The 19322-nt window shown below is 38.6% G+C and overlaps 1 protein-coding gene across 4 annotated transcripts in view; it reads left to right on the forward strand.

The window, feature by feature from the left end:
* METAP1D (methionyl aminopeptidase type 1D, mitochondrial) overlaps positions 1-19322 on the forward strand; it is a 49508-nt gene that overhangs the window by 12014 nt on the left and 18172 nt on the right. For 2 of the 4 annotated variants that reach the window (XM_040604414.1, XM_040604413.1), the window contains 2 exons: positions 15813-15979; positions 18534-18683. In XM_040604414.1, coding sequence (XP_040460348.1) covers positions 15813-15979; positions 18534-18683 — 317 coding nt within the window. The remainder of the gene's footprint in view (positions 1-15812; positions 15980-18533; positions 18684-19322) is intronic. The other 2 variants (XM_040604415.1, XM_040604416.1) reach the window with 1 other exon arrangement.

Raw genomic sequence — 19322 nt, forward strand, 5'->3', positions numbered from 1 at the left:
TTTCCTCATATCACAGGTTGAAAACAACTGCATTTGTTTATTATGTATCAGCACCATATAGTCTGTCCAGCTTGGATGATAAAATACTCGCTTTGGCCTCAATCTTAGTTTACCACATTGGGTTAGAGATGTCAAGGAAACAAATGCTCCATCTTAAATAGATTACCTGAGTGCAGTCCACTTTATAAGGTGTGTCACATAACCAGAGCATGTCATGTTTTAATTGTAGGAGAGAGTAGGCATGAAAATTCATATACCAAAGAGTAAGGTCTTGCAGTTTATTGGATGAAATTCAGTCGGAAAAATACAGTGTGTATATATATATATATAAAATATTTATATTTTTAATATATTTACATATATATATAAAAATACATAAGCTATGCTTAGTATGATAGAAGTGTCAAGATTCTTTTATTTTGTCTTAGTTATTGGATTATCTTGCTATGTTTTTGAAAGGATCTAGGAGAAATCATTTAAGGTAATATTTACAAATTGAACTGTTAATTGGCAGAGGGCTTTGTCCGTATGATAACTTGGCTGTTCCTCAGAGGTAGTTACTACAGATGTTCCTGGGCAAGGGAATTTAGAGTTATTATTTTTTCTTAATTCCTTTAAGATAGTTCATATTAAAAACATTATTTTAGTGAATAGCAATCTGGAAATGTTTTATGACATAGAAACAAAATATGGAAAGTTTGTTTGTTTATTTCATTAAATGACTTATACCCTGTGGAGCTCTCCTTTTAGAGTCGTGGTCCTTTCCAAATCAGTAGATGTCTTTCCCTTTACTTAATTTCTGAACAAAGAGGAAAATGTTGGAAACCGAATGTTTAACAGACTGCCCTGCTGCATGGAAGCCTTAGAAACGGGAATAAAGGCCTCTTCAGAGCTCCTCAGAGGTCTTTTGGCAGGCATACTTTGTAGTGTGCAGACTGAGAAAACTTTCATGAGTGTTTTTGAAAGTCGCGCTGTTCTGTTTCGAATTTAGATGATAAACAGGCACTCTAACCAGCTGTATAAAGTCTCCAGCTTACCATTTTAAAGATGATTACTTTCAGGTATTTATGGTTAAAATACCTGTTTAAAGCTGTGTTTCAATTTTAGATCAAGCTTATTTTGAACTGTGAAGGACTATTGCAGTAATGAACATGATCTAAATTTATACATTAATACTTATGACATATCAGATGTTACCTAAAGGAACATGTACACTTCTCAGATTATCTGTTCCATGTTTAGTTATACATAAACTGAAATTAGGTCCTGCCTTATATATTTTTTAAATTATGAAAGTCAACAGATTTGGCAAAACATTGAAGGAATATGTCAAAGAAATTGTTCGTTTTTCACATAAATTCCAGCAGTTCAGCCTCGGATTTTATGATAGACACAGGTGAAGATGGAGTTGGAAAAAAGCAATAATGAGCTCCTAACCTCCTTCCACAAGTTGTAAAAATGGTTTTATTACATAAAAATGCTTTATGTAATAGTTGGTGTGGTCACCGCAGACCTGCCTGTATGCTGCTTGGGTTCGTAGCTCTCAAGCGTGTTTGTGAACTCATCTGGAGCTGTTGATGTGAGGTCCCTCTCCACTGGACAAAGCGGACAGGCATCCTGCAAAGACGTCCTGGTTTGACACCAAGATGAGGTGTTGCCCACAGTGGTTTGTGGTCCTTTGCATGTCGCTCCCTTGCATGGTGGATGAGGTGGTATGTGGTAATGAGGCTTGTGCCATGTGCTTTCTGAACTAACATGTGAGGGGACTAGGCAGGTCTCACCTCTCTGACCTATTGCTGGTCGTTCTGCACTGATTGTTATTAACATACATGTGGCTTATGACAGAGAATTAAAGGAAATGGGTGTTCCTTGAAGAAATAAAGTCGTGGGACTTGTCTGGATTGCTTGCTCTGGCACACCCCACTAATTCAGCAGAAGCTCAGGTCACGGGAAGAATTCACTTCTAGGAAGATGTAAATTGGTTCCTCAAAAAGGTCGAGTTGTACCAGCAAGAATTACACAGCTCTGTCCCAAGGTTTTCTTTTTGAGTGGCGTTGTTACATTGTCTAAGAGTTTTGGGTTGTAGAGTACTCTCCTTAACTAATGCATGTTCTCTGGCAAAACTTTAATGGCAGAGCAACCCAAAGACTGCAGGAGAAGCGGCTGTTTCTAAAACAGTGTTGATAAAGTCAGTCTTGCTTTTGTTCCTTTGTGGTCTGTTTTGTCCAAATAAATCTTTAGCAAAAACTGTTTCACAAAATCAGGTATAGAGTAAGGTAGCTGGTAGACAAACTTCAGCAGCTTTTGTTGCAACAGTATCCCCAGCTGTGGGAGCCAGCTGGAGGTTGCAAACAGGTCGGTGGGAGGTTGGCAGGTGGCAGTTCAACCAGCTGAAAATAGTCTGCTGGAGTGGCTGGGGTAAAGCCACTGGTTTTCTCCTATCCCCTCTGGTGCAGCAGGTGGTGGTGATGGACTACCAACCACTGCACCATGAGCAGGCACGGCGGAGACTCAAGCACATTGCTTCTGCCGACCGTGCCATTGCAGGGGGAGCAGCCACATCAGGTTCAACTTTGCTGGAGTTGTTTGCTCAGTGAATGCGAATCAGGAGCCCAGACTTATAAAGTTGTGGCCAGGGTCATAAAACTCAAATTCACAGTCACATCACTTTGCAGTAGGCCATATAGGTGGATTGAAATGGACTTCATGTTTACAATGATTAAAATTAGAGCAGGATTCTTAGCACGTAGTTGACTGGATTTGCTGATTTGGGGATTGCTTTAGAGTCCAAAGGAGAGACCTTCTCCTGTACGTGTCTCAGCCATGATTTTATCAATGCACATGACTTCTGTAATCGCACTTTCATATATTTTAGCACCAAAGTTTTTCACCCAGAATTTATCCAGGTGTTGGATCAAAGTCTTCCAAGAGACAGACCAAAGATACACAGTCAAATGCGGAAGGTGCCTGTTTCTGTGGCTGGGCTTCTGCAGAAAGTTGTGGGAGCACCAGCACTCGCTCCAGAATTGAGCTGGACAGCAAGAGTATAAAAGCCTCTATTTTATAATTCTCAGAACAGTTTGTATTACATCGTGCATCACATCTGGATAGAGGTTTAATGAAAAACTCCACTGACCTGATTTTTTAATTAGAAAAATAGTGCCATTGCAGCTGAAATCGCCAGTAAAATTGAGACCTCAGTGTTTCCCCATGCAGATCTGCAGGTTTAGTGAAGTACTGTCAGGATGGGTCTGCACTATCATCAGATTTACCAGGGGCTGCCAGGGTCACTGGCTTTTCTTAATAGCACCAATGTGTACTTCTTGCTACATGCATGGCTTTACTACTAGCCTGGTTTTTATTTGTTTTTTCAGTCCTCCCCATAATGAATGCAATATATGCCTGTGTCTTGTGTGACACAAGACAGCTAGCTACTCAGCCTTGTCTTCTAGTCATGTTAAATTTTATTGAGAAGTAAAGCCACCTTTTTTTTTTTTTTTTTTTTTTGGTATGAAATTGAATGGGAAGCCTTTGCAAAAACTTTTCTTCTTATGCAGTTAATATCTTTATAAATTTTGTCTCTTGTGTCAGTTCTGTGGACCTCTTTCTCTCTAACCAGAGCACCAAATAAATAAGTACTTGGGAGCTGTGTTCTGGTTGAAACGTTTCCTCACTTGCAAGCAGCTGGCTCCTGTCAGAGCAACTGCGAGATCCAGCCATGGGCTCAGGTTGCTGCCCACACCAGTCTGTCTCTCCAATGTGCAATACTATTGCAAATCTGTATATTTAAACCACAAACCTGTAACAAAAACAACAAAAAAAGAGAGTTGAGGTAGATGTTTGACAAATCATGCAAGGCAATCTAAAAGGTCTGAGTTGAGTTTGCAAATTATTAATTGGTCAAGTGGGATGTCCCCCTGGAGAATTCCATGGATTACTGCCCAGCTTTGCAGAAAAGGTAGCAAAGCCTGTTGTGAAGAAATGCCTATCATATTTAGCTGACAAGTTAGATTATCTTCATCTTGTGGAAATCAAAACATTTATTGCTTCTCATAGATTTACTATCTCTGCAGAAAAGAGCTATGTAAACCCTTTTCAGCCTAGAAAAAGGAGTTGGAGACCTAATTTCTTGCAAAGACCCTTTGCTTACTGTAAGAAAATCAGGTGGTGTAGTAGTCCAATAAACTGTACAAAGTGAGTGAACACCTGATGGAAATAGTTTAGAAGTATTCTTTTTTTTTTTTTAAAGTCAACCTGTGTGGGAAGTGGCTGTCATGGGCAATGCGGTACCCATCTTTGCAGCACCGTACAAGGTGGGGAGGTGTTACGTGGGTGACTGATACCTGTAAAGTGTGCATCAGGAGAAGTGACTGAGAGCGAGGTCAAGATTTAGAGGTGAGAGGCACTGCTATAAGTGCAACTGGGCTGCATAATCCTCTCTTTAGGAATTAAGCAGCTTCTGTAATTTGTGATTTACTGAGATGAATGCTTGCAGTTCTTCCAGGAAATGTCCCGTAGCAGTAGCTGGGGTGTTGACCATGGAGTATGGGGCAGTAGAGAAGCCCAAAGCTCCTTCTTTACCGCTTAGGGCTCACAGCTAGGTCTTGGGATCTAAATGTTGTGTTTTCTCATTGAAAAGCAAAGGGCCAGATGGGCAGGGCTGGAGCCAGTCCCAACAATGGTCTTTAGAAACCCAAAAATGTTGAATGTCACTTGTCTTAACTCTTCCTGATGTGTATTACATGGGCCAGGGCACAGGGGGAACAAGTGTGCCAGATACTGACCTGCACGTGGGTTGAATGAAATAAGCCGACCTCTCTTCCATGTTCCCAACACCTAGAAAAAGTCATGGCAAAGACTGAACGTTAGTCATCATAGTGGTGGTTATTGTTTAATTTACTGTAAATCAGCCACCAGGTCAGTGCCCACTGATGCCTTAGCTCTTTGCACTGAACAATTACTGCATCCAGTTAAGGTGCCTGCTGTACCCACCTGTTCATTAGGTACTGGTGAAACACTTGCCAAATGACGTCTTGTGAGGTCTGAATAGTTGAAACCTCCTGCTTTGCCATATGTCGATTATCTTACTTTAAAAGCAGAAGCTCAGTTCCTACCCCTCTTCATTTACACCTGTGGATGGGAAAAGGAAGCATGGTAAAAGCTGTCAGAGAAGTCCAATGGCCAATGCTCAAACTGTATTATTGGGTTTTGTATTTCAAAATCAGTAATTTTGGACTGTGTTGGCAAATGAGTGGCCAGTATAGCTTCTGAAGATGTTGTGTATGCTGTATCACTGACACCTATTTAGCAAATAACAGCTTTCAATGGTAACCAAAACCAGTTTCAAGAGTTTGTTACTAGAAAATAAACTGAAATATTGATGGCTGTGCTGGTATCAGTGTGTCTAAATAAGGATGGATGCGGAGAGCAATCACTGGTAAAGCTTAACCATCCATTGCTGGGTGTCCAGCAGTGATAAGGGAGGAGGTAAGGAGTCCTACCGCCTGCCCGTCCAGTGCCTCACAGCCTGTACATCCTGTCCCCAGGTGGTTCGGACCTCCCCTGTGTTGTCCAGCAGGATCTGGCCTGGCATATGAACAGCGTGGGGTTTCCCAGGCAAGCTCTGCAAGTCCTGTTACACTGTAATATAGTCGAACATGTCATCTCTGCCTTTATGGAGAGTTTGTGGCATGACAGTACTTTTGTGTTTGAGGCAATTGATTGCTGCTTTTTTTTTTTTAATCCTAATAATATATTTATTGACTAAATTAGTTTGAACATTTGGTACCTGATCATCCTGTTGCTTTCTGCCTGTTTTGTACTTATGTTCTTTCCCTTTAGCATTTTTTAGAACAGCTTCCCTTTCCAGAGAAGTGCTATGTTACTTATAAATGACCGTTTTGTTTGCAATATGCCATACATGAAATGGGCTGTAGATGATGGTTATGTGGCTTGAGAATAGAGCTCTTAATTTTGATGTGTTTTATAAACAGTCGGCAATAAATGGCCTGATCCTGTGTCCTTTGACTTTAGTGGGAGTTTTCTGACACGTGTATGTACGCAAGGACAGCCCGGCTGCCAGCATCGCGTCAGCGGGCAGCACGCCTTTGCGTTCAGCACAGTCGCATGTCCCTGTGCCAAGAATGAATTTTGCCGATTCAAATTTGCTCAGTTTGTCAACACACAGCTCCCATTGAACTTCGCGGGCAGAGAATCATTCTTGGCACAGGGCCGCAGGCAGCCCGGGGAGCACTGCCCGCTGCCGGCACCAGCTGCGACAGGAGCTGTGCACCAGCAAGAGGAGCAGCGCCCAGCCTTGGCTCCCCGCTTTGTGAGGCTCCCATCTCCTGTAGCACGTTTGCTGCTGTTTGACTAGTGGGAAGAGTCGGTGATAAAAAGAGATTTCCTAGGTTAGTTTTCAAGGCTTTCTTTTTTTTTCTTTTTTTTTTTTTTTTTTGTGGCTGTCTGGATGATTAATGTGAATAGGAAAATACTGTTGACCCATTTAAATCAAGTTAGACGACATCCATTGCTCATCTGCATAATGAAATACACACTGAACATTACAGCCTAAGAGCCAGTGAACTACAAAAATAATATTTTACTCATTTATATTATGAAGTAAAATATAGGACATTAGTACTAATCATAGTATTAAATTTTAAGCCATGCAAATTGTAATTGTCAGTGAAAAAGAACTATAAGTTGAAAAGGCTATTAGCATTTCAGCTTTAACAGTTAATTTGAGTAATTTTTATTTTTTTTTATGCTAGCATACAGCTTAGAAAAGTCTGTAGACAAAACATTTAATAGTAAGTGCAGGAGTGTTTGTTTCATATAATTATTTAATTTCAGTCATTAAAGAAATTTTAGAAATACTAATTTGCAGTATTAAAATGTATTAACATTTTATATTACAAAGAGTAAGCGGTAATCTTTACTTGGATAAAATCAAATCTAAAAGGCAAATTATCAGTAACTGAGAGGTGAACTAATTTTAAGCATTTATTTAAGTAGAAAAACAAAAGCTGAAGCCTTTAAAAATATGGGTTTTGTCAAATAGAAACATTGTTTTCAGTATTTTAAACTAAATAAACATTTTAAAGTACTGGATTTAGGCTGACAGGTTTCTATGGTTACCTACCTTTCCAGCAGTTTGGTGAGATGTGTAAATAGACCTATGAGTCACTTGTAATTATTTGTTTTTTGTTTGTTATAGTTGTAATTCTGTGTTCGGTTTGAATTTAATATAGCTCACACCATATGCTTTGGTTTATGTATGTTTTAGTGCATATGATTGACAGTGATTGAGCATTTCTTATGGAGTGCTTGGTTTTTTTGTCATAAGTGATGTATGTTGGTACTTCTGAAAATGTAAACAACTTCTTCCTTTATCACTGTTTGATAAACAGGGACTTTTATGATAAGAAAGAGGTCTTTGTAAATGTTAAGCAAGGAGATAAGTTAAAGGTATTTAAAAAAAAAATGTAAACCAGCTTCCAAACATTATACTGTACTCTTCCAAATTTGATCCATAATCCTATCATTATAATTCATTCAGTGACCCAAATGTCACATATTTATGAATAAGCTTCCAAGTTACACATTAATAGCACCTACTAATGACTGACAGGTTTAAAAATAAGTGTTTTAATTAGGATCCTACAAGTTATCTGCAGCAAGCTCTTGATTGGAACATCTTCCCTGTGCAGAGCATCTTCTGGTGGGGGGGAGCATATTTCCACCATCACCACAGCAGTTTAGTAGAAACAGCTGTAAAACCCTTACACCTCTCTGCTTCTGCTCATTATATCTTGAACTCCGGGTTATAGGATGCAATTCCCCAACCTTACACTCTTCACTCTAGTGAAGGATATATAGCTGTTTTCTCAGTACGCGCTCACTGTCCTAATGTAACTTGTGTTTTCATGTGAAAACAGGACAACAAAAGTAAGTAACATTTAATACAAGGCAAGAAACACTGCTAACTGTCATTTTTACCAAATTAGTAGGAATGTAATCTTATTTTACTGAGATATTCATCCCAAAATTGCTAGCAGTGTACACTTTTTGTTTTAATTTTGAGATAAGACTGGTTTACAATTCAGAAGTCATCTTGTATCCATAGAAATTCAGCTGCAGGTATATTGAAAATTATTATTGCAGTGAGTCTTATGTTTTGTGTGGTAAAAGACTCCTGACCGCCCATTCTCTTTCTGTATCTCAAGCTACACAGAAAATCCTGATACAATTTTCAGAAGCACTCCTAAATATTCTATGCAAAGATTACTCTTCTTTCAGCAGCCTTGCTCACCCACTGAAAGGGTTTCTGTGGAAAACATTTTTTCGTGGTGATCCAGACGTATTTTTTCCATTTCAGTTGGAAATTTAAGAGGTTAAAGTAGGATTTATTTTCAACATTTAATAATGTACCAGGCATGTATATAGGAAATAAACATGCCAGTTGAAAAACAGTTGTTTCACAGAGCACCTGAAAAGATTTTATCCCGGTAGGATTCAATGAATGTTGAAGCTGTGGGTGGGTGCATATAAACAAGATTGGGTATTGTGCATGTGTGTAAGGACTATTTGAATAGTTTATTATTTTAATCTGAAACAACTGCTATTTTTTAAACTGAATAACTTGTTCCAACAGTTGTTACTCCCCTGCAAAATGAAAATAATTAATACAGTAACCAATCTTTCAAGCAAAAGTAATTTCTGTGATCTTTTAAAAAACCTAAAGATAGATAGAATGTGATTGTAAGATGTATTTAAATATGCTAACCTGAGCAGACATGTTTCTTGTTCTAATTTATTCACTTTATGATAAATTAATTTACTCAATATAGGAATGCAGTAACATAAGAGGAATGTTTCTCCTGCTAGTCACAGAAGTTGAAACTTCCCAGATGCTGTGATCTGGAGCCTAAATTCCCCTGATATTAACTGTGTGTGAAACTCTTTAATATCGCTTCATCCAGCCTTTGTACCTGAGTTGTTTCATTTTGCTGTGATACTGCTTTAGGCAACATTTCCTTTTTATTTTATACTTGTGTTAGTCTATCAGAGAGAGAAAACGTAGTAGAAGTAACACTGGGATGGAAGGCTCTATTGGAGCAATATAAAGCAATATCGTGTTCCCAAAGTTAAGCCTGTATAGCCCAGTCCCATTTTCTGTAATAGACAATTAATTTCCTTTGGTATATGAGTGAATACCATTCAAATATAGTTGGATTATACTTTGCTTTTTTTAAATCTTTTATTAAAATGAGAAAGTGCTGTTTAATCAAACCAGGGTTTTACTCAGTCAGTGAATTTATTTCTTGTACTGGCTTGGTGTGACTGTGCATATAGGTATATACACAACTACTCAACTGGTCAAAGGGATTTTTAAGGATATAAAATTAAATTTTTCCTTTTCTTCTTGTTTGTTAAAGTTGCACTGTTGCTGCTGATAAAAGGTGGCACTGAGCCAGCTTCCTGAAGGAGCTATGGGGAGGGTCATGGCTTGTCATGACCTGGGCACCGTTACTTGAATGTTGTTATTATTGGGATGAAGTACCCTTAGGCTGTCATCCTTCCTGTAAATAGAAGAGGTTCCGATCCTCTGTGGTTTCCCAGTTTACCAACTTGTAGAACGGCTATTTCGTTGGCTATAAGTTTGACTGAATAATGAATTAGAAGAACAGCACTATTCCAGAAGGTACTGATTCATCATTTTAGTGTGCTGGTCTAGACAAAGTCGTATTAAGTAAAGCCAAACAAGAATGTGTTCCCACATAGTTTATAAATTTACACCCAGTTAAAAACCTCATTTGTATTGGGATACAGCAGCTTGCCCGGTTCTGCTCTCCGTGACATAAGGGCAAAATTGTAATTAGCAGGGAGCATAACTGGTCCTGAGGGCCAAATCTGACTTCTTTCAGTGTCAGGGAGAAGTGCCAGTGGTGTCGGCAGAGGGGCTGATTCTGCTTCCCTGGAGTCGGCCAGCATTTTGCCATTGCTTTGCTTTGTTCCCTCTTACGAAAGCAACAAGAACAGCAAGCAGTTCTGTTAGTGCCTTTATTAACTAAACAACTTGTGTTATTAATTTCAGTAATTAACTAAAACAAAGTCAATTAGAATGGAATGTTTGCAAGATACTGGCCTGTGTTTCAGTTTATCAGGGTACAGTCATAAGCGTACTGTTGCCGAGGTTTTCACCAATGTGTTGCTGTTGTAGCTGAAGCCACATCTATCCTGATGAATATTTCATTTCCCCAATCATGCTATTAAAAACAGAGTGTTTTTACCCTTTCATTTCTGTTTTCTCTTTTCCAGTGCCATCATGACAGCTGTGGTTGTGTCCTGTTTACAAATTGCTGCTAGTCACATTTTCAGTAGTCCTTGTGGGTTTTGCTTTCGCCTAATATGGGCAATTAGGAGGAAATATTTCTCACGAGCATAGACTTGCTCTTCTTGTAATGACATAGTCCTGCAATCCAGGAAACAGTGCTGCATGGTGTCCATGTCCATGATTTCCTGATGTGGGAAAAACGTGTGGAAAGCATCTGGAGAGGAGGAGACCCCCTTTACCAGCTTGTTTCCTGTAAGCGAAATTGGAAGACCTTGTCTGCACAAATAGATTTCAAAATAGAGTCTGCCCTTTGACTGTCTCCATAATTACACAGCGCTCTCTGTATTTTATTTGGCTGCCAGAGCAGTTAACCCCTGGAAGTAAGGGGCTGATGATGGCGTGACCAGCATGGGTATGCAGACATGACCATGTGAATACAGTCTTGTTTGGAGAAGCCTGTCGTTAAGACCTCATTACAATATACTTTTACCAAATTTAAAAATTGTTATGTGTTGGGTTATGTTGATTAAGATATGTTATATCCTTAATGCACAGAAAACAGGGAGGTATTAGTTGCAAAAAAGGAAAAAAAAAGAAACAGGGGAAAAAGTTTTTTCGTAGCTTTGATGTAATCAACATCTGTCAACAGAATGAATTTGCTTTTGTTTAATTTCAAGGGCTCTTGTCCTTCTACTTTGCCCAATCAGTTTCAACTTCTGCCTCAGGCATTTCCCTATGTTGTTCCCCCCCTCCCTCCCTTTTTTTTCCTTTTTTCTTTTTCTTTTTTTTTAGCAAATGCACAGGTTATTGCTTGTGAAATGTGAGCTGCTCTTCTGCTACACAGGTTACTCAGAGTTGGAAAGAACCTTTAATCTTTCCCATCCTATTTTTGAAGCTTGGAAGCTTGTAAGTACCTTTGCAACACGGGGATTACAAAGTCAGTGTTTTATTAGACAGTTAGAATTACAATTACAAGTGAAGCTCTTTCAAGCCACAACCATTATTTTGGATTGAAAAATGGGAACATTTGGTAATTAACAATGTATTCTTACCTGGTTTCATTGGTTGGATTCAACAGTTACCCATATAGATTTTTAATATCTCACTTTAAACATTATTCCTCTGAAGTTTCAGCAAAAATAGTATTTGCACAAGAGGCTAAAACACAATATAATATTAAAATGACCTGACAAGTCAAATTAAAGATCTCTAGTGTTTTACTCTCAAACGCATATATACTAAGAAAATCTCCACAGTCATGCTTTTTTTCAGTTAAAAAAAAAATCAACTAATTTGAAAAAGAGTTAACAGAAAAATGCTTTTAATGTTGTTAATTGTATATCTTAAGTAAGATTTACTTTACCAAGAGCAAATTGATTTTACTTCGTAAATGGGTTGGATGTTAATTTTTGCATTCCTACATAATTTTGGTACTGTGCTTCTGCTGATACTTTGACTAAATTATTTTAAAATATGTTAATTTTTCTTGGCTCTTTTAAGATGAACCCTTGTATTTATTATAGCTTGGAACTGACACAGAGTTTATCCTTTGGTAACACTCTTGCTAATTGCTTGGAAATTTGAAGTCTTTTATAAATAAATACCAAAAAAATGGTTGCTAACGATCACATTTGATGAATCATGTAGATGAGCAGTTTTTTGCATGGCTACCCCATACCTTATTCATTGAAAACATGGCTGATAAATGGCTGTAACTGTTAAACAAGAAGCATTAGAAAAGGGCTTATGTGAGAGTTCATTTCCAACATCTCCCTTTAAAAATACTTCTTGACCAGAGGAAAATCACATTTAAATGACTAAAATCAACTTAATTAAGGGTCATTAATAGAGATACACATAAAAAACTCTCTACTTTGTGAGTGAAATGGGAGCATTTCATTATATAGTGTAGCATGCATGAACAGATAACAATTAAAATAGACCTAGAGTAAAAGGCTAATAAATATAGGGCACGTTGTGCTGCAAAATCAGTCACTTAAAATGCTCCCACCCATCATCATACTCGAATTCTGTATTTAGCCCCTTTGGCTGACTCATTTAAAAGAAAAAGAAAATGTAATTTTCACATAAGATAGATTCATCTGGTAATTCACAAAAGCTCGCAGTGCATATTTATATTATTAATACAAATTAAGATCTGGAAGGTATGCTGAGGAATCCAGCGGCTCTGGCAGGACGTGCGTGCATGCAGATGGCACCGTCTGATTCACTGTTGAGTCAGAGGAGCAGTTGTCTGTAATTTTCTGTGCTGGGTACATTGTATCTGCTGATGTGATTCAGTAATGCTGGTAATAATTCTCCTTACGGCAGCTGATAGTAAATACCCTGCTACTTGTAGCAGGTGATGTAGCCTTGCTGTTGGAGGAGGGAAGAAACACCTAACGGTCAAGTTTGCACCCTGGCTGTGCTGGTGTGTTGCCGGCTTCAGACTTGGGGCTGTCTCCCGTGGCTGCAGTCCCCACTGGAAGCTGCATAAATCCTGTGCTTATGAACTGTCTTAAAGTAATTAATATACATAGAAAGCTTAACAAAAAGGATGTGCTCGAGCACCAATGTTACAAAAGCAAATAAGGCACTGAGAAAAGCTTTGATAGGTGCAAGGGCTGGGGAGGAGGGAGTATCTGCACCAAACTTGGAGAATACAGCCAGTTGTTCCTGTCTCTGGTGATTGATGATGTTGCTATATCGAATTAGCTGTGAATGTGGGAGCTTAAATAATAAAAGGAGCTGTGGAGACATTAGGAAGGCCTTTTTAAGGAAGGAAGTGTGCGGATGGAGTCCAGATTTTCATTATAGAACAGTAACCTTATTATATTTTAAAGCCATTTTATTTTTACTTTGTAGGAGAATGTTTTCTGTTACAATTTTTTGTATTTCAAATAAAGGTTTAGTTGTCCTGTGTTTATAATTCTTGTGATGTATTTCTGGAGTTGTATTATGCTATGGTGATACTTACTCGGTTGTCGCATTTCACCTTTTCAAGTAGTAGGTACTTTTGTATGCGTCTGGTTTATAATGAGTAGTTAGTATAATAACAACAGACTACAGTGCCTTATTATCCTGTTATCTTGTGACAACACTTACAGTCTATCTTTTGGAGAATAGAGGTGAAAATTTTATTCCAAATAAAATGGTATCCCTTATGAATGTGGGATAGTCAGTAGGCATGCACTCATGAATATAAGCTGCTTTAATGTATTTAAGGGTGCGTATTTTGGACATTTGGAGTTTTATTGTTGAATAATTGACAAGCACTCTTGCACCTTTTCTTCCCCAATTAAACTTTTACACAGCAGACAAGGTGCCTGGGCAGCATGCCATGTGTCAAGGAGACCATTTGAAATAGACGGTCACATATTGATGTCCACATGGACTTTAGCCGACCACATCAGTGAATGTGGGTTTTCAATATATTTATAATACCTTCAGCTGTGGTAAGAGCAAGGTACTTCCACTGCACTCTGTAAAAGAGCTACTTCAGCTTACGCAGGCAGACTGATTGCTGCTTCCGATGGCCCAGAAGTTACTGCCTCAGCAGTTTCTGTGCTTCCAGAAATGGGTGCAAACCATCCAGGGAGTTCAAAGGATGCTTTTGGCTTTTGGGATGCACTTACACATTGTGCAGGATAGATAGCCCAGATTTCTTTGTTTTTTTCTTTTTTCCTTAATTGGACAATTGTGAAGGAAAGTCTAGGAAAGCAGTAGATCATGAGGTTGTTGATTACATTATAATTAAACCACCACCAAACCAATCCAGCCTTCTGTTAACTGGGCAGCTCCACTTCCATAGAGACACTCTCTTCCCTTTTGAAGGAGGCAACTTCCACCGGGGTACCAAGGTGATACTGAGAGCTTGATCTGGGCCTCACTCTCCAACTCTGCCTTGTTACTTATCAGCAGTTTGAAAAAAAATAGTAAAAAAATCTCTTGCACTGAGTAAAAGTCTCTACAACCTTTCAGATATTGGTAACAAAACATAGCACTGATCAGTGTGCAAAGAGATAGTCAGGAACACTTCTAAAGCAAACCCCGTACAACCATTCCACTCATTCTGGGGTTTGGGGCTCAAAAAAAGGTGCAAAACTAAAATTTCCTGTATATCACGGAATGCTGTAAAAGGGCTATTTATGAAGCTAAGTGTGCATGTGAAAGGATAATTTCTGCATCTGGATATGATAAATTCATCCAAAGGAAAGGAAGGAAAGTAATCAAATAAAAAAATACAAGATATGGAAGAAATTCTTCTTCTAAAAAAAACCAAACAAACAAACCATTTTTGCATAGTTACAAAATACACAGTAGATTAATTTCTTAATTTCTATGATGTAAAGATGTTTAGTTACTCCTATTTAAATGAAAACACTTCCTTTTTAATAAAGAGTAATTATTTATGTGGGTTACTTGCCACAAAAGATTGCTCTTGTGTTTGTACACAGATGACATTTTTCAGAAGCAGATTAACTATTATGTTAAGCTTATGTTTCAAAAACATAATTCTCTTTGTTTAGATTGTAGAATGTTTGAGTAATAGAAATACGCACTATGTGTAATTGTAGTTTAATTGGACAGTGTCAATAATCCTTTTGAATTTAGATGTTTCCCTGTTTTGATGCTAGCATCATCTTTTGTGCAGCATTGTTTTGGTTTTGATGTCTCGAACAACCTTTGAGCCTCAATGCCCCTTTTTTTCCCTTTTTTCTGTTTTGAGGGGGGCAAAATGCATCATTGCCCAGCAGCTAAGTTTGAGCAATGAATACTCTGATGAACTGTCATCCTAGATTCCCAAGTGAATTAAATGGAAATCTGATTCAAATATTCCAAGTCAATTACAAATATTAATCCCTTCAGTTGGCTTTGGCCAAGATTAAAATATCTCTGGAAGTTTGTTCTATTGCCCTGCTAGGCAGGACAAACTGAATCCCGTTCCTTGTGTCTTGGCACAAATGACAAGAGCAACATTAGCTTGGTTATGCTCAAATTGGTGATCAATTCTGCAAAAGTACAGCTGAAAATATTGTCTGAAATCAACATTAAATCATTTTTTCTCTCCTCTTGTCTTGCTGTTGTCCCTTATTCACTGTTTTGCCATGCCTTGGAAGAGTGCAGCTTCTAGCCGTGCAAATTGCTGCATGCGGGGGCCAGCTGGAGTGTCACTCCTGTCTGTAAGCTTTGGGGAATTTACCCACACTACTTTTCAATGCATCCAACCAAAACAGATCTGGTATTTTATAAAGCTTTGAAGTATTGTTTTTGGAGGTTTTTTGTTCTTATTGCTTCTCAGTGTTAATGCTCTTTCTTTAACGGTCAAGATGTGAACAGTTTGAACTACCCCTAGCTGCTACATGAGTTCTGTGGTTTGTTTTACATGATGCCGTTCTTTTTGCATACTTCCCATTTTGTAATATGGTAGCAGAAAAAAAATGTTAACCATTTTTAACTTATCTGTTAACAGGTTCTGTGACTCGCTGCCACATAATCTTTTCTTCGTGTAATTGTATCTACCTGCACAGGCAGTCAAGCAATCAACAGCGAAGATGCTTCTTTTTTCAAGGACAAAGAAATACTGCTTATAGTATAGTTTGGCCAGCCACAGTTTCTCCAGCTCACCCAGTTCCTAAGGTACTGTGATTTCTATTATCTAATCTGTTCTTCAGTCAATATAGAGTTCGACTGCAGGCATGATCAAGTGCATTCGTTGTCTGACAGCTAGGGGTTTGGATCATCATCCTGTTGCTTGGACTGGTATTTAAAACAGTAGCGCTGGTGAGAGAAGTTTTCAGCCACCTACCCTGTTAAACACAGTGGCATATCCATTTATTAGACAGTTTAAACCTTGGGTTTGTTCAGTTATGGTAGTATAAACATGGAATTTTATAATCATCTGTCAACACTTAATAGTTCTGTGTCCAGATTCTCATTTTGGAAAATTATAGATAGCCCTACCGAAAGTCAGTAGGGCTCATTCGTGATCATCTGAGTCCTTTTCTGTATAAATCTCTAGCAAGCTAATTATAAAAATGTTTATATTTTGCTGAAGGTTTTGTTAATTGGTTATGTCAGATTTAGGAAGAGAACGTACAATACCTGCTGGTGGCTGCTCTGCAACCCCACTGCACGTTCTAAATTTGTCTTTACTGTGCATGAGTGGGGATTTTTTCCTGCAACATATACTTCTATTTTTATTTACTTTAGAGCCAATAGGAACTTTTTAATGCAATTTTAACATGTTTTCCACTTCTGGTTTCCTTTTCTTTTTCTCTTCTCTTCTCTTCTCTTCTTCCCATGTTTAATTGCAGCATATAGATTAACTGTTGAGTATCTTTCCTTTAGCCAGAAGAAGACCAAAGTACCCTTTCTAAACAGTGCTTTTCAGGATGTGTATTATTACTATTTTTAAATCTTGCTTTTCATCTTATCATAGATTTCTTATCCATAATACAGAGTATTTCAATGGGCCAGAAATACTAAAAAGCTGTTAGATAGGAAAGCAGATGAGGATGCTGAATGTAGGGCTCTTACACCCAAGATGCTGTGGAAGCTCTGTGTGCAGGGAGAAGACAGGGTTACATACTTCATATATTTGCAAAACTTTTAAAATTGTAGAACTTACAGACTTTTTTTTTCTATATTTAGATGCTTCTTTTAGGATAAAGAAGGGGGAAATGTATTGTCATACTGAAAAGTTGTCTTCACAGATCAGAGTTCTCAGACTGTCTAAAAGTCAGTCCAGTTCTTCAACTCTGAAAACTTGAGGGCAAAATTACTACTTTATACAGAGCATACCAGAAATCACATTGAAATAACACAGGTTTTTTCAAGAAGTTGGTATGAAACTGTATACATAGATGTTTGTACGTACACTGCTTTGGGCTTTTCCCTTAACAGGCCTTACAGGTCAGCAGGGTCAGGTCTCAGCCATTACTAGATAAGTGCCCTCCAAGGGGAAAGCCAGGGTGCTGTGTATGGAGTTTCTAATCCAGCACACAGTCAGGGAGGGGGGTGGGGAATATAAATTAAGTCCCAGACTACTGCAGTAGGATGTTGTTAGGGTTGCTATACCATTAATTTGAACGAAATGTAAACCTGAAATTCTGTTGACAGAAGTCCACTGTAGTTAGTTTTGGGTTTTGTCAGAGTAGAAATAAAATGTCCATAGGAGTAACAATAGTCTTCCTATTTGAAGTCCCGCTAGAGCTAATTGGTTGCCCCACTCTTTACTCCTACACCCTGCTGTTGTATGGTCTTGTTGTGTACAGCCCAAGGGCCCACTTTTTTTCCTACCTGCCAGCTTTATTCTGTGTTTTGTGAAGTCACTGCAAAATGTGCCCTGTGGCCAGCATGGCAGAGGATCAGCCTGGCTGTGGTGGGCAAAGGGAATCTTCCCCAGCCTGTGCAACAGTCCAGGACCCTCCAAGAGAAAGTGCATTTCCATCTCTGTGCAAGATATTACCATTATTATTAGGTTGTTGTGTTCATACACGTGTTGTGGATTTAAAAAAATCAGAAATGAAATTTCATCTCTGTACAAGGGATGAGAATTTTATGTGTGGAAAAAATGAAGTTTAATACACTTTCCTTAACACAGTGAACTGGAATACCCTTGCATAATGTTGTAGATGGACAGATTTGGGCAGAGCATATGAACTAGATTCTTAAGTAAAACCCTCTAAATTAAAATAAATTAAATCCTAAGGTTCATAGTCAAAAAGCAGTCTCATGGAAGTTAACGGGAGTTATGTCTGAACAAGAAACTAAGGATTTGATCAGTTTTATTTTTGAGCCTAATTCTGTATGTTTGTCTGGTCAGTTCCAGTGTTTAAATGCCTTTTCTAGAAAGTGTACCTCTTTGGAAAAGAAAATGAAGAGTTTTTAAGTCTTGGTCACAGTTTCAAAACTTGCAACTGTCTGCGCTGGAAGTCAGCTGCAGTATCTGGGGTTTCAGCTCTGGGAGGCTAACAGACTGTGTAAGTCAGTAGTAACAGGCAATGTTAAGTTCAAAAGGGCAGTGGAAGAAATACTGAGGCAGCCTTGAGGGTTTGCCCTGATGGCTTAGGAAGGTCGATACTACGACAGAAAGGGCAAGCTGCCATGAAGCAGGAGGCAGTATCTGAGAAAATGATCCCATTGTCATGCTCAGTTTTCTGATCTTCATTTTCAATCCTTTTTCTCCAAGCACATAAAGAAGCCAGACTATGTGACGACAGGCATTGTACCAGACTGGGGAGACGACATAGAAATTAAGAACGAAGATCAGATTCAAGGGCTTCGTCAAGCTTGTCAGTTGGCCCGTCATGTCCTGCTTCTGGCTGGAAAGGGCTTAAAGGTAACAGTTGCAGAAGTCCCATAACAGTTTGGATGTCTTTTACACTTTCACTTATTTGGGGTTTTTTCCTACTTTTTTTTTTTAACTTTCCCTTAATATGCATCCAATTTTGAGTTAGATCCTGAAAAAAGAAGGATTTATTAACTTTTGATTCGATCCGTGATATACCTGTTCAATTATTTCTGTAATTTGGACCTATGCAGTAATTAGAGCAAGTTGCTGACTCAGGTGTAATATCTCTCTGTCTGTAATCTCTCTCTGTTCAATTTGTGCCAAATCATGTGAATTTCTCATAAGGCCCATGCTACGTTTTTTCTTTCATTTCATGGCCCATCTTCCTCCTATGTCATGCTTTTTGGCTCTGCATGTGTGCAAGTCCGAAAGACTGGGCTGCCCCCTCTGCTCCTGTCCATCCTTCAGCCCCTCGCTGTCCCACGGGGTCTGGTGCAACTCGTAGAGCTGCCATTGGAAAAAACAGCTGCCAAATTCCACACAATTTTCCAGAGTGCATTGATAATAAAGCCTTATGGTTTCCAGAAATGTTTCTGCAGTATGCTTTTTAGGATACCTCCCAAGTTAAAATATACTGGAAGGAGCCTACTACCAGGTTTTGCAGATGGAGTGCTTTTTTAGCCTTGC

This window comes from Falco naumanni, chromosome 8, assembly GCF_017639655.2.
Source record: "Falco naumanni isolate bFalNau1 chromosome 8, bFalNau1.pat, whole genome shotgun sequence".
In the NCBI taxonomy this organism is placed as follows: Eukaryota; Metazoa; Chordata; class Aves; order Falconiformes; family Falconidae; genus Falco; species Falco naumanni.